This window comes from Poromitra crassiceps (genome assembly GCF_964638095.1).
Source record: "Poromitra crassiceps genome assembly, chromosome: 7".
NCBI lineage: Eukaryota > Metazoa > Chordata > Actinopteri > Beryciformes > Melamphaidae > Poromitra > Poromitra crassiceps.
The window spans coordinates 31,475,113-31,490,103 of record NC_139628.1 but is presented as its reverse complement, the minus strand read 5'-3'; the positions used below and the strand labels follow the sequence as shown (position 1 = coordinate 31,490,103).

General features: G+C 42.9%; 1 protein-coding gene across 1 annotated transcript in view; it reads left to right on the top strand.

Annotated features, from left to right (window-relative positions):
• Positions 1-14,991, top strand: part of LOC310779534 (exocyst complex component 6B-like) — a gene marked incomplete at its 5' end in the record, with an annotated part of 119,475 nt that overhangs the window by 21,956 nt on the left and 82,528 nt on the right. Inside the window, 3 exons of the mRNA XM_083640060.1 lie at positions 2,631-2,742; positions 3,422-3,556; positions 5,476-5,664. Coding sequence (XP_083496186.1) covers positions 2,631-2,742; positions 3,422-3,556; positions 5,476-5,664 — 436 coding nt within the window. The remainder of the gene's footprint in view (positions 1-2,630; positions 2,743-3,421; positions 3,557-5,475; positions 5,665-14,991) is intronic.

Genomic DNA, 14,991 nt, shown 5'->3' with positions numbered 1-14,991 from the left:
CCGTAGCTTCAGTAGCGCTCTAAAGACCCGTAGCTTCAGTAGCGCTCTAAAGACCCGTAGCTTCAGTAGCGCTCTAAAGACCCGTAGCTTCAGTAGCGCTCTAAACACCCGTAGCTTCAGTAGCGCTCTAAAGACCCGTAGCTTCAGTAGCGCTCTAAACACCCGTAGCTTCAGTAGCGCTCTAAAGACCCGTAGCTTCAGTAGCGCTCTAAAGACCCGTAGCTTCAGTAGCGCTCTAAAGACCCGTAGCTTCAGTAGCGCTCTAAAGACCTGTAGCTTCAGTAGCGCTCTAAAGACCCGTAGCTTCAGTAGCGCTCTAAAGACCCGTAGCTTCAGTAGCGCTCTAAAGACCCGTAGCTTCAGTAGCGCTCTAAAGACCCGTAGCTTCAGTAGCGCTCTAAAGACCCGTAGCTTCAGTAGCGCTCTAAAGACCCGTAGCTTCAGTAGCGCTCTAAAGACCCGTAGCTTCAGTAGCGCTCTAAAGACCCGTAGCTTCAGTAGCGCTCTAAAGACCCGTAGCTTCAGTAGCTCTAAAGACCCGTAGCTTCAGTAGCGCTCTAAAGACCCGTAGCTTCAGTAGCGCTCTAAAGACCCGTAGCTTCAGTAGCGCTCTAAAGACCCGTAGCTTCAGTATTTTTTTATTTTTTATTTATTCGTTTATTTGTCAGGGACAATGCAAGAATCATTGTAACAAGTTACAAGAACATGAAACATATGCGATGCATATAGGATATCTAGCCAAGGCTAATTTGCAATCCCTGTCCCTGGGTAGGCTTTTCTAATAAAAAACATAATCTAAACAAAGTGCAAACATAAAAATTGTGACACGATCATACAAAATTTACAGTAAAATTATGCTACTACATCATACAAGATTTACAGTAGAATTACACCACTACATCAGTAATCAATGGTCGCAGGTTTGATTTTGCTTCAGCCAGTGTTTCACCTTTTCATTAAAGCTTTTCAGATTAGTTTGCATTTTTATTTCTGTTGGTAGGGAATTCCACATGTGTATCCCTTTTACTGAAAAGGATGACTGACCGAAGGTAGTTTTGCGTTGGGCCACTCTACAATTGCCATTCGCTGATCCCCTTGTGGCAATTCTATTGCTGTTTATTTTTGTGACATATGGTGAAAGTACGGCTGGGACGAGATTATTCACACATTTAAAAATCAATTTGACAAATGAAAACTTAATGAAGCTGTCAAAACTGAGCAGCTTGTACTTGTGTAGAATTTTACAGTGATGCCATTTCATTTGTTTTCGATCCATTATTTTCAGTGCCTGTTTGTACAGTGATGTGACAGGTTTGACAGTTGCCTGTGAAGCCTGGGCCCATACAGTTACACAGTAAGATAAGTGAGAAAATATCATGGCATGCATGAACAGTTGAGCTGCCTTGAGAGGTATGTAATGTCTTATCATTCTAAAGCAGTTCAAATTGATCTTGACTGTTTTGCATATTTTTTTCACATGTTTGTCAAATTTGAGTTGAGAATCCAAGATGACACCTAAGAATTTAAAATCGTTGACCTCTTTTATTTCCTCTTGATCTATTTGTATTATGAGACTGTCTTGTGCTCTCCTTCTTATGGAGAAACACATAGATACAGTCTTAGTGAGATTCAGAGTTAGGTGGTTGTTTTTGTAGCGCTCTAAAGACCCGTAGCTTCAGTAGCACTCTAAAGACCCGTAGCTTCAGTAGCACTCTAAAGACCCGTAGCTTGGATGGGGTTCTGTAAGTTGGAGGATGAGTGTGTTTTCCTTTCCATCTTTTGATTCTAAGAGTCGTCTGACATGAAGACCTTCGCTAAGTTGATGAAATTGGACATACATTTGACTGGACTTTGGTTGGTGCAGTGCAATATAGAGGCATTTAGACAGACAAACAAGCCCAGGGCTAAGAAAGCTTTCACACTTGCACAATCCTGGCCCACTCCAAAGTGGGCTAACCCCGACTTCAGCCCCGGCTAGCTGGCCCTGCTCTGGAGCAGGTTTATCCCTGACTTTCCATCTAAACACAGCAGGGCTAAAAGTGGCCAGTGTGAAACGGGGCTAAGTTAGCCTGGGGCTATCTTAGCCCTAATTTTAGCCCAGGGCTTAGATAGCCCCGGGCTAAGAGCATGTAGTGTGAAAAAGCCTAAATTAGGCTTTACAAATAGAATATAGATATCAAATGTCACCGACAAAGAACAAAAGAAAGAAGAGATTTCTGAAAATACATACAGTATATGTATATGGGGCTCAGTAGTTAGTTACAAACTCACACGAAATAAACATAGTTTAGTTTAGTACTTTCTTATAAAATGGTTCTGATTGTCCATCATCTAGCCGCTACCTCAAGAGATTTGAAACAGTGTCATACGGTACTTAGAATAATATTCATTCAAGTTGGGTGGATATTTAGGCTGTTTCCTAACATTGAAAGCTTCACATACACTGTTTATTAGCATGCATAAGAGGCAGAGGCATCAACCTTTCTCAGTGACACACTGCTGTTATTATAGGATATTCAGTATGTAATTTGATTAAAAAGGTTAAATTGTTGAATATCTTGTGTGTGTGTGTGTGTGTGTGTGTGTGTGTGTGTGTGTGTGTGTGTGTGTGTGTGTGTGTGTGTCCTCAGTTCCACAGAGGTAGATGATATGATCCGCAAGTCGACCAACCTGTTGTTGACCAGAACCCTCAGCCACTGTCTGCAGTACGCCATCAAGAAGAAGAACGTCGGCCTGGCAGAGGTACTCTGTGTGTGTGTGTGTGTGTGTGTGCGTGCGACTGTGCGTGTGTGTGTTACACGACACAAATGTAGCTTGAAGCTTATAATAATCTCTCTCAAAGGGAAGGAACTAATAGCGATTGCACAAATTCAATGTAACTTGTGCTTTTTTGTGTCTAACTTTTCAACTCATTGTCTTCGCAAAAATAGTGAACCTTGACACCAATAAGTCATGTCCTATTCTGGGTTCCACATGGGACCGAAGCGAGTGAATCCCCCCCCCCCCCCCCTTTTCTTTCTTTGTTCTTTTTTGGTCCGAGTCACATGTTCACCTCATACTGTACCTGAATGCCTTGGTTTGTCCAAGTGAAACTCTGTTTATGAGGAGTTTACCAAACATCAATAGAAAAATGAAAGGGGAATTTCACTCCCTAGGCCCTACAGATGCTGCTTGCTGACTTTCTTTCCCTCTATCCAGACTTATCATTTAGTTGGACGAGATGCTCATTACAATGAGCCTGCTAGCTGTAAATAGACAATATTTCACAACTAGTCCGTATAATGGTAAGGTGCCATGCTGATGATCATATGTCATCATATTTATGGTTGGGTCAGGTCATCATAAGCCCTTTTCACACCATGATGTTTAGAACATCAAACATCCCCAAGCGTTATTTTGTACCTGTTTGCTTTTTGTGTAGCTGGTGCAGGTGATCATTAACACCACCCACCTGGAGCAGTCGTGTCACTACCTGGAGGAGTTTATATCAAACATCACCAACGTCCCCCCTGACACGGCCAACGCTACCCAGCTGTACGGGACCTCTACCTTCAAGGTAGGTACACACCCACAGACTAGGGTGTCCACCACTAATGCAATTTAGTAGTCATTGACTACTCCCAAAAAGTCATCGACTATTCCATCCCGGAGATATATCGTATTTTTTCCACCCAATAAAAATGATCAATTCTTACTCACTTACTTTACTTTACTTACTTTACTTTATTGTTTATTTAGACAGGACAGTGCACATTAATAAAACAGTTATACACGTACAGAATCATCCATATGTGACAACGGTAAAAGTGCCGGGGTTAGCCGAAGCTAATTTTCACCCGCAGTCCTCGGAACATAAACAGCTAAAAACTACAGGATAAATACAGAATACGGGAATAAAAAAACAAAATAATAAAAATGCACAAGGGGTAAAAAAAACATACACAAGGGATAACAATACATACACAGAATAAAAGCAATACACACAAACAGATAAGATAATAAAATGATAAAAAAATAAAATGTCCAAGAGAAGGCTATTAATTATGGGTGCACTGTTGTGTCGTTTTGAGCCATTCCTTGATTTTGACTTTAAAAGTAGGGTAGGTGGGGCATTCCCTAACTGTGGCCGGGAGACTGTTCCATATCTTTCTGCCCACAATGGACAGGACGTTCTTCCCCAAAGCGGTGCGTCTATGGCCCAGCTCGCAGTCTCCTCTTAGACACGCCCTGGTGGTCATGCCCTCCACGGACCTCCGTTTAAAAAACTCTCCCAGAGGGGGTGGGGCGAGACCATGGAGACACTTAAAAACAAAACAGGCCTGTCTAAAAGTTTTAAAATGGTCAAAATCAAGGAAATCATGCTTCTTTATAATGTTACAAATATGGGCGAAGATTGTTTTTTTATCGAAGATCTTTAGGGTTTTTTTAAGTAGAGATTCAATCGGCTTAAGAGCTGTTTTACATGCCAACGACCAGCTCATTAAGCAGTAGTCAATGTGGGAAAAAATCATAGAGTGTAGGAACATCAGGGCAGCATCGTCCGTCAGGAAATTTCTGATCTGTCTGAAATTCTCATCAAAGCGGTCACAAAAACAGTCGGTAAAGGGCTAACTAATGTAGGCTAATGTAAGCCCCTCAGCAGGCAAAAGGTCTGTCCACTGCTCCTGCCCACGCTTGGAGAAATATCATTGATCTATCTAGTTTTGAATTATCACTTGCCTTTCAATATGCCCATCAGTTGTTGCTTGTTGGGCTTGAGCTTGCCATGTTATGATTTCAGCATATATATATATATATATATATATATATATATATATATATATATATATATATAATGTATGTATGTATGTATATTATATATATATATATATATATATATTTTTTTTTTATATATTTATTTTGGAGAATTATTCTGGACAATAGATTTGTCATTGTTTTAGATTGATCCAATAATAATACACATACATTTGCATACACATACATTTGTCCACTCCTATTTTGATAAGAGTATTAAAAACTTAAAATAATATCCCTTTAAGGTACATGATTACCGTAATTAACTAAAACTAAGGGAAAATAATCAGACAAGACAAATTACATTAAACAAACAAACAAACAAACAAACAAACAGAACAATCAGTGGAGAGGGAGAGAGACTGATCAAATCTTATCAGATGGTGGACCCTGGGACAAAATCTTATCAAATGGGAGTCTGTGGTCTAATTGTGTCAGTTTAGGGGTCCTTGGAGTGAAAAAGCAGATTAAAAGGTGAAAGAGTTTCTGATCTGCAGCAGATGCTGGTGGAAAGAGGGAAAGAAAGATGGAGAAATCATTTATTTGGATGCAAGTTTTATTTTTATTTCTATTGACAACAGTTCAAACTTCCAACATGTTGATGTTACATTAGTCTTAATTTTAACATTGCACCATCATCTGCTGATGAATTCATCTAACCTTTAAGGTCTCCCCCCGCAGGACGCCCGTCACTCGGCCGAAGCGGAGATCTACACCAATCTGAACGCCAAGATCGACCAGTTCCTGCAGCTGGCTGACTACGATTGGACGGCCGCGGTGCAGGGGGGCGGGACCTTGACTCCCAGCGACTACCTGACCGACCTGATCGCTTTCCTGAGGAGCACCTTCAGTGTCTTCACGAACCTGCCTGTTAGTACATGCACGCACGCACACACGCACGCGCACGCACACACACACACACACACACACACACACACACACACACACACCTCAAGCTGATAATTAAGCAATATCACATGAGAGGCAGTGCCGTTGTACTGTGATATCGTCACTGCTGTGATTCGGTCGTAGGGGATCACAACCGTGACAATATTACAGTCCAACAGTAGGACTTCGAGTGTGATATTGCTTTTATACAACGGTTGTACAGTATTTAACGAAGCTATTCCTCAAGTCGTAATCACATTTTAAAGTGATTTGACAGGTGTTTTCTGTCTGTTATTTGTCTCTGCCAACAAAAAGTACCATAGTTCAGGGAGTGCACTACCAGAAGTTGCAAAGCAACAACAGGTGAACTCGCTGCCTGTTGTTTCCCGAATGCAAGCTAGCTAAGCTAACGTTAGCTACTTTGAGGTTAGCACGGATGATTTCAGCTTACCGTTCATAAGTAAAGTCAAATGTATCCATATCGCTGTCCCTGCTAGGTGAGTGAATACTGTTTGAACTCAGCCTAATCAAGATTACAGCTGTGAAGCAGAGTGATATACGTAAGGGATAATGTATATTGAGGCGGTGATTACGGGGGAAATAATGACCGACAGGTGATGATTGAGCCCGACGCGCAGCGGAGGGCTTAATCATCACCTGAAGGTCATTATTTCCCAGTAATCACCGCCTCAATATACATTATCCCGCTTAGAACACGGCCTACAACTAAATCATTCAATAATCTGCCAAAAATAATTATTCAAATAGATTTTTTAATAGCGTTTTCAACGACAAAGCGGTTTCATTCGTAATTGGCACACAAGACACCACAGCTGCAACTGGTTGGCCTAATTAGTAGTGTTTGCTGACAAAAAGCTCTTATCAACTGTTTAATCCAGGTGTGGCAGAGCAGCGGTCGGTTGTCGAGAAATAATGACCGGTGAATATTGTTGATTGACCAATCAGAATCGAGTATTCGAGAGAGCCGTGTTCTAAACACAGTTAAGCGCCCGTGATGTTATACTGAAATATCAGAATGGCTGGAATACCTCTTGTCGAAGCAAATTGCTTGGCCGGAACTAACTGTTGTATAAAGACACATATTATATCTGTAAACTTGATCCTTGGACCTGTGTGTGAGCGTGGGAGTGTGTGTGTGTCTGTGTGATTTGTGCAAACTGTGTGTTTATCTAGTCTTTTTCTGCCTATGTTTGGTGTATGTGTTTGCTGTATGTGTGCATGGCATGCAGATACAGTAATATGTGTGTGTTTGTGTTTTATAAGCCATGTGCCTACTGTACGTACCGCTCTGTGTGCATATCAGCATGGCACGTCACAGGGCATGACAATCTGCTTTAGCTCGTTAGCATCAGCTCGTTAGGGGTTAGATCGTTAACACGGGCCTCGTTAGGGGTTAGACGGCTAATGTGGGCGTCCTTAAGCTCATTTAGGGGTTAGCTGGTTAGGTCAGCAGCCCAGGATTACACTGTGGCTCAAGCTATTGACTCTAGCCTGGAGCTAATGAGATTCTACACGCACGCACGCACGCACGCGCACACACACACACACACACACACACACACACACACACACACACACACACACACACACACACACACAGTACACTGTGTGCTTAGTGTGTATGACTGAGATGAAAATCCCCATATTGTAATCACAATTATTCATCCGAATGACTTCAGGAACAAAATAATGTTGCATCACACATCGTTTGGAGTATGTACGTCTATAATGGTCTTTCTCAATGAAATGCAATGTCTCAATATGGCCTATTGTGCCAATATTTGAGATTATTAATTGTAGAAATTTAAGTTATGATATGTTTTATTAGGGTCTCCATTAGCTGCCAAATTAGCGACAACTAGTCTTTGCTGGGTCCTCACAAGGAAGCAATACATTTCAATTATACCATGGTCTGGGTGAATACTCGATTCTGATTGGCTGCCGGGTGTCCATTAATTTGTGATAATGTACAGTGATAATGTACACCAAGCTAAGTAGTTCCAGTCAGGTCTGTTCATCGTTCATATCAATGCGCCAGGATCACGACAGAGCCCTATACCACCGTAAGGGTTAATATGGCACTTTTATAAGTTTAGAAAAAAAATTAGTCCATCAAAAATAACTAAAAAATAACTATTTAGATTACCCCTGTGTGCTCAGTTTATTAAAATAACAGCTATTTAGAAATCTGTAGTTTTCGGAGATCTGCTGATGTTGTCAGCTGACAGAAGCCGGCTCTCAGCTGTCAACTGTCAAACCAGCTCTGTTTACAACTTTGCAGCAAGCCAGCCAGGCGCTTTGCAAGAGCACGCGCTGCCTCTATCACTGACACAAATCAAGTCGAAGAGGAAAAAGAGGAGATCAACAAAAAGAAAACAACGAAATGGGCAGTTAACAGCAACACACTGAGAGACGTCCTTATACAAAAACATACCTGGACGGGAGGTACGGTGGTGCAGTGGTAAGCACTATCGCCTCACAGCTCGAAGGTCGTGGGTTCGATTCCCACCTGGGCCGATGTGAACACTGAAGGAATGCGTGCCCGTCCGCATGTCCTCGAGTGCCCACCACCCGGGTGGGGGTCGGCAAAATGGCCTTTCTGTGTGGAGTTTGCATGTTCTCCCCGTGCCTCCCGGGGGTCTCCTTCATATAGGAACCCCCTTCACAAAAACATGCAACATCCTGGTTGCTTATATGGTTCCTCCTCTGATCGTTAAGGGCGCCTGTTCAGAGGGAGGGGAACTGGTTGGAATAGCGTGAACCTCCCACGTGCTATGTCCTACCGGTGAAGTTTCCTCGGGCAGGTGAAAAGAAGCGGCTGACTTGACTGCCCATGTCTCGGAGGATGCATGGAATCAGTCTCGGCTCTCCCCAGATCGGCAGAGGATGGAGTAGCAACCAGGATTGAGTAATTCAAATGAGCACTAAACGGGGGATAAAAATGGGATAAAAAATCGGGAAAAAAACATAAAAAAAAAAAAAAAAAAAAAACATACCTGGACTCCAACATAGAAAGCTTCAGATGTTTTTTAGTCTACTCCGAGCGAGCGAGTCCGAGGTTCCAGCATATATGCTCCGTCTGAGGCATGAACCTTGGACGGTTCACGCCTCCACGTGGTCCATTCATTTCTGATAATGGACACCTCGTCGTGCATTAACCCTTACATAATCACTATACTGTACATGATTCATTTCCATCACCCTAATGCTGGTAAATGATGGCGGTTGAGTAGGGCATTCACGACTACTGAATTGTAGTAGTCACCGACTACTGCCAAAAAGTAGCAGTAGTAATATCGCGGGATATATCATATTTTTTCACCCAATCTAAATGATCAATTATCGTCAAAAGGGCGTCCCGGTGGCTCACCTGGTAGAGAGCGTACCGCAAAGGCTTCGCGCGGCCGACCCGGGTTCGAATCCGACCCGTGGTCCCTTGCTGCATGTCAACCCCTCTCTCTCTCTCTCTCTCTCTCCTCACCCTTCCTGTGTGCCTACTGTCCTACCCAATAAAGGCAAAGATGCCCCAAAATATAATGAGGAAAAAAGAGCCAGTAAAGTGTTAACTAATGTAGGCGGGACCAATGTGAAATAGAAGCGTCCTCGGTTTACAAATGAGCCGCTAAAACCCAGCAACCTGTCTGAGCTGGAGATAGCCACTGTTTGACTGCAGTAACAACAGAGAGTCTTTCCCTCTCTAAACATCTTAAATTATATTTATTTAACATGGCATCATGTAGAAATGAGTGTTCGAACAAATCTATGTTAAATTTATTTATTTATATTGTGTATCTTTAAAACCCACAGATGAACGATTAGTCGACTATGATGCACAGTGTCGACTAGTGGTTTTTGATAGTTGATAGTCGACTAGTCTGTGAAAGCCCTGCTGCTGATGGTAAGTTTGTATACTCTTTGGCAGGTCACCAATTATGACCACTCAGCCATCATGTCATTTTAAAGCTGGTAAAATAGTCATAAAAAAAGTTACATTAAGGTAACATGTTCCCCGCGCTGCTCATATACAGTACGAGGACATACAGTCTGTCCATATACACAGATACCACTCAAAAACACACATTATGCTTAATTGGTGTCGCCCTCTCTGTGTTCTTATAAGATGATTGTACGCACATGTATAGTTCTTATAAGCCTACTACACACCCATACACACTCTCTCTCTCTCTCTCTCTCTCTCTCTCTCTCTCTCTCTCTCTCTGTGTGCGTGGGTCAGTTTTAAGGAGGTCACACACACACACACAGATTTGATCCAAGCCGATCACAAAGGCCATGAGGCCGCACACACACGGTGGCTGAGCTAAGTGTTTTCCAGCCTCGTAAGAGGCTTTCCCCACGGCCCCCCAGACCTGGACATGACCCCGACACACACACACACACACACACACACACACACACACACACACACACACACACACACACACTCAGTGCCAGTGTCGGGGCCTCCTAAGTAGATCAGATGCTATGGATCTAAATAGCTGGGTGGTTTGACCCTTGGGGATGAGAGGTCATCACAGAATAGAGTTACAGATTATAACTGGATACCACTGAAGGGGATCGACTAGAGGAGGGTTGATGGAAGAAAGAATAGAACCAAATGCTATTGAACGCCACTTGCCACTACTACGATTACAGCAGCTGCTTCTATACGACCACCGCCATACTACTACCACAGATTCCAATAAGAGAAAGACAGAGAAGGAGAAAGTAAGGGGTAGAAACTGTGAACATGTGAAGAGGATAGGAGTAGGGATGTTAATGATTCATCGACAATCGATGAATCTATCATTAAGAATTTGAGCGATCGAACGATATGTTAACCGATTAAGCGACAATGTAGGCTATGTGCTATTTTATAATTTTTCTTTTCTTTTCTGAAATGATTTAACACCACAAGGGCAAAATGTAACTTTCACTGCTCATACGGAGGAAGAAGAAAGCCAAGCTAGCAGACAGAAAGTCCAGGGTGCGAGAATTAAAAAAGACAACAGTCATCATTGGAAACATTTTAATACAATGTTGAAACATCACACGTCCACAAGCACAATGACAGCTAATGCAGGACGTTTAGTTGGTGGATCAACTTGTTGGGTCGGCCTAAAGACAGGTGTCAAACCCTGCATTTTCTATTTTCTATGTCAAAAGCAGCTTTTAATATAATGATTAATTGATCGTTAACCTGACAAATTAATCGATGAAAGGAAATTGATCAAAATGTGCATCCCTAGATAGGAGGCAATAGAATTCCAGTAGAGCAGCAGAGGCTGGGAGGCTCCAGTGCTCAGAGGGGGGCCAGAGAAGATTTGAGGTGCAGGACAGATATTGGAGAGACACCAAGAATTCACGACCAAATGTTTATTTTATGTTTTTTTTATGACTGAAAGTTATTATTATTATGCAAGTTATTCTTATGCAAGAAAACAACAAGCACGCACACGCACGCACACACACACGCACGCACGCACACACGCACGCACACACGCACACGCACACACACACACACGCACGCACACGCACACACACACGCGCACACGCACGCACACACACACACACGCACGCACACACACGCACACACACACACGCACACACGCACACACACACACACACACACAGATCCTATCGGTGACCCACCACCGATATTTATGGAGTGAAGGATCACCATGACACAGCAACATTCTATCAAGACTCCGCATAGTGTGTGTGTATGTATGTGTGTTGTGTGTGTGTGTGTGTGTGTGTTGTGTTGTGTTGTGTGTGTGTGTGTGTGTGTGTGTACACACTTATGTGGTTGTTTTAACAGCTCTGTAGCTACTTGGATGCAAACGAGTGAGAAAAAAGGTCAGCGGACTCGCAGGTCTCAATTTCTTAAACACACACGCACGCGCGCGCACGCACACACACACACACACACACACACACACACACACACACACCATTCCGATTCAGACTCGAGGGGAAAATGTTGCCATAGCCAAGACCTCCTAATACTCTTCACAGACTTTAGTGCTCACAAAATATTCCTAATTGAATGAAGCTCATATGTGGAGATGGCCCAGAGTAGCAATGAGAGAGAATCAGGAGTGAAAATGTGAAAACTCGAAAATGTGGATGGATTTCTGAACATAATACGCCAACTTTGCAGCTAATGAGCTCCTTGATCAACTTACCGTTATGCAACGACTGGTTTGCCGTTTCGCCTCTGTGTCTCCAGGATTTAATTAATTTGCTACGGTGCTTTAGCACATTGTACTAACAACAGTTAAACCCCAGCTTAGCATTATCTCAGGGGTTATCATGTTATCTAGATGGCTGGCCAGTGCCCTCAGTCATTTGATTAAATGCTGTAATGCCATAAAGCCCTGGTATTCCCTCCGTTTTCTTACAGGAAATAAACAAACGGCATTTCTCCCCCTTTAATAACGTGTTATACTCCTCTTACTGTTTTGCCATCCGCTCAATGTGCCGGTTTATGTCTCTCACCATAGGGAGCTCCCATAGAACACGCTACCTTGCCGGTGAGTACCTGGGTTCTCATGCTAACAGAGTGGTGTTGACTTTCCCCCCACTGACCTTGTTGTTAACCTTTCACCTTTGACCCTTTGAGAACTGACCAACCAGCACGTGGGATGGGAAGTGGGTGATGCACGCTCGCCTGGACCTGTGTTTTTTATGGCCCAGTTTCTGCCCAGTCTGCCCAATGCTGCAGCTTTTCCCTTCAGCAGGCAACTGTCTTTTAGAAGGTCCTACAGTATGTTACTCTAAAAGACTATCTGGTCAAACAACTGTCTTTTAGAAGGTCCTACAGTAGGCTACTCTAAAAGACTATCTGGTCAAACAACTGTCTTTTAGAAGGTCCTACAGTAGGCTACTCTAAAAGACTATCTGGTCAAACAACTGTCTTTTAGAAGGTCCTACAGTAGGCTACTCTAAAAGACTATCTGGTCAAACAACTGTCTTTTAGAAGGTCCTACAGTAGGCTACTCTAAAAGACTATCTGGTCAAACAACTGTCTTTTAGAAGGTCCTACAGTAGGCTACTCTAAAAGACTATCTGGTCAAACAACTGTCTTTTAGAAGGTCCTACAGTAGGCTACTCTAAAAGACTATCTGGTCAAACAACTGTCTTTTAGAAGGTCCTACAGTAGGCTACTCTAAAAGACTATCTGGTCAAACAACTGTCTTTTAGAAGGTCCTACAGTAGGCTACTCTAAAAGACTATCTGGTCAAACAACTGTCTTTTAGAAGGTCCTACAGTAGGCTACTCTAAAAGACTATCTGGTCAAACAACTGTCTTTTAGAAGGTCCTACAGTAGGCTACTCTAAAAGACTATCTGGTCAAACAACTGTCTTTTAGAAGGTCCTACAGTAGGCTACTCTAAAAGACTATCTGGTCAAACAACTGTCTTTTAGAAGGTCCTACAGTATGTTACTCTAAAAGACTATCTGGTCAAACAACTGTCTTTTAGAAGGTCCTACAGTAGGCTACTCTAAAAGACTATCTGGTCAAACAACTGTCTTTTAGAAGGTCCTACAGTAGGTTACTCTAAAAGACTATCTGGTCAAACGTGGTTGCATTTAAAGTAGGGATCCACCGATAGCACTTTTTTCAGACCAAGTACAAGTACTTAAATGTCAGTACTTGCTGATACTGCGTACCGATATGAGTCGTTAAGGGGTCGACTGATTTGCGTCTTTTTTATGCATTTAAACTTGTTTAATTCACAGAAAACAAAATGATGGGTTTTAGTCCTTTTCTTTAGTTTATTTATATTTTCCAAGATTACATTTGAACATATCATGATCGGCCAATACTCATTTTTACTGATTGGAGCTTGAACGCACCATCAGTACAATGCAAGCTAACGGCCGGTGGGCAGAGAGAAGTTGTAATCAGTGAATTGATGTGACTGTAACAGCGATCATAAAGGCTGTATGGGTTATACGGAACATGTGACTTGTAAGCCGTTGCTTGTTCCACAAAACTATTGTCTGCTAGAAGAGCTAACCTGTAAGTTGGACGTTAAATGTTGTTAGCAGTAAGAGCAAGGACTTCGCCATTTGGGCGCTCTCGACAGTTTCAGGTCATTAACGTTAACGAACGTTACCGCTCGTGTTTTAGCTGCGTGCAAAATGAAATGTGGACTGCAGTGTGCATGCTAAAGGCTAACCGCAAGCTAGCGCAGTGAGTGAGCGAGCGAGTGGGCAAGTGAGAGTGAGCGAGCGGGGGCGTGGCTGCAGCTGATTACTGACCTCTCATCCGCTTTAAATCTCTTCACAAAAAGCGCTCCAGGCAGAGCTGTTTCCATGCAAAACACGCTATGTGTGAGCAGCCAAGCTTCTCTGCATCATCAGCTGCTATCGATAGCCATACCACTATCCATATTGGTGCTTTGCTGTTGAAGTTTAATCCTATCTTGGCTTGTGTTTCTTCCTCCATGATAAAACCTGACAAGCTGTGCTTCTCTGTTGCTCCAGTAGAGGAGATTGGGCCATTGCTTTGTCTCTCTCTCTCATTCACTGCCATTGTATGGAGGAGCAGTCAAAACCACCACGCCTAGCACATAAAGGAACGGGCATAAAGCACATTCTGAAGTGTACAGTAACACCGGAATCCCATCAGAGGAAACCGAAAAGAAAACATGGAACAAAGAAAAAATACTGCATTTACCAAACTGTAAATGTGTTTCTCTATACTGGCAGGTTCTGATTTGTCCATGTTTGTTGGACCTGTTCCTCCAGACGATAGCAGTTAATGGCGAGAGAGAAACGAGTTGTTCTCCAGTCTCCTCTACTGGAGCGACACATAACAGAGCATCACAGATTTTGTGTTTTATCATGAAGGAAGATATACAACTCAATATACTGCCAAAGTTCAGCATCACTTAAGACCTTACTCTCATCCAGAGTGACTTACAGTGAGTGAGCATGACTGGTGTTCAGTTTCTTGCTCAAAGACACCTGGCTGCTGATGGACACATTGGCTGCTGTGGGCATCAAACTTGTGTCCTTCCGGTTACAGGACGGCCTGTCCACCTTACTACTCCATCAACATGCAACATGCAGTAGTGAAAGTAGATGTACTGTAACTTCACCGGTCCACCAGCCCACTGACCAAAGCAATTTAACCTCCAACCCTGGTGTCTAGTCTACTGTTAGACCAGATTTGGTTTGAAATTGATTCATTGCTTGTGCCGATGCTGTGTGCATGTCAAGGTTGCGGTTTTCACTGAGACAGAAAACACAACCCAAAATCCAATTCAGACGTTGTTTT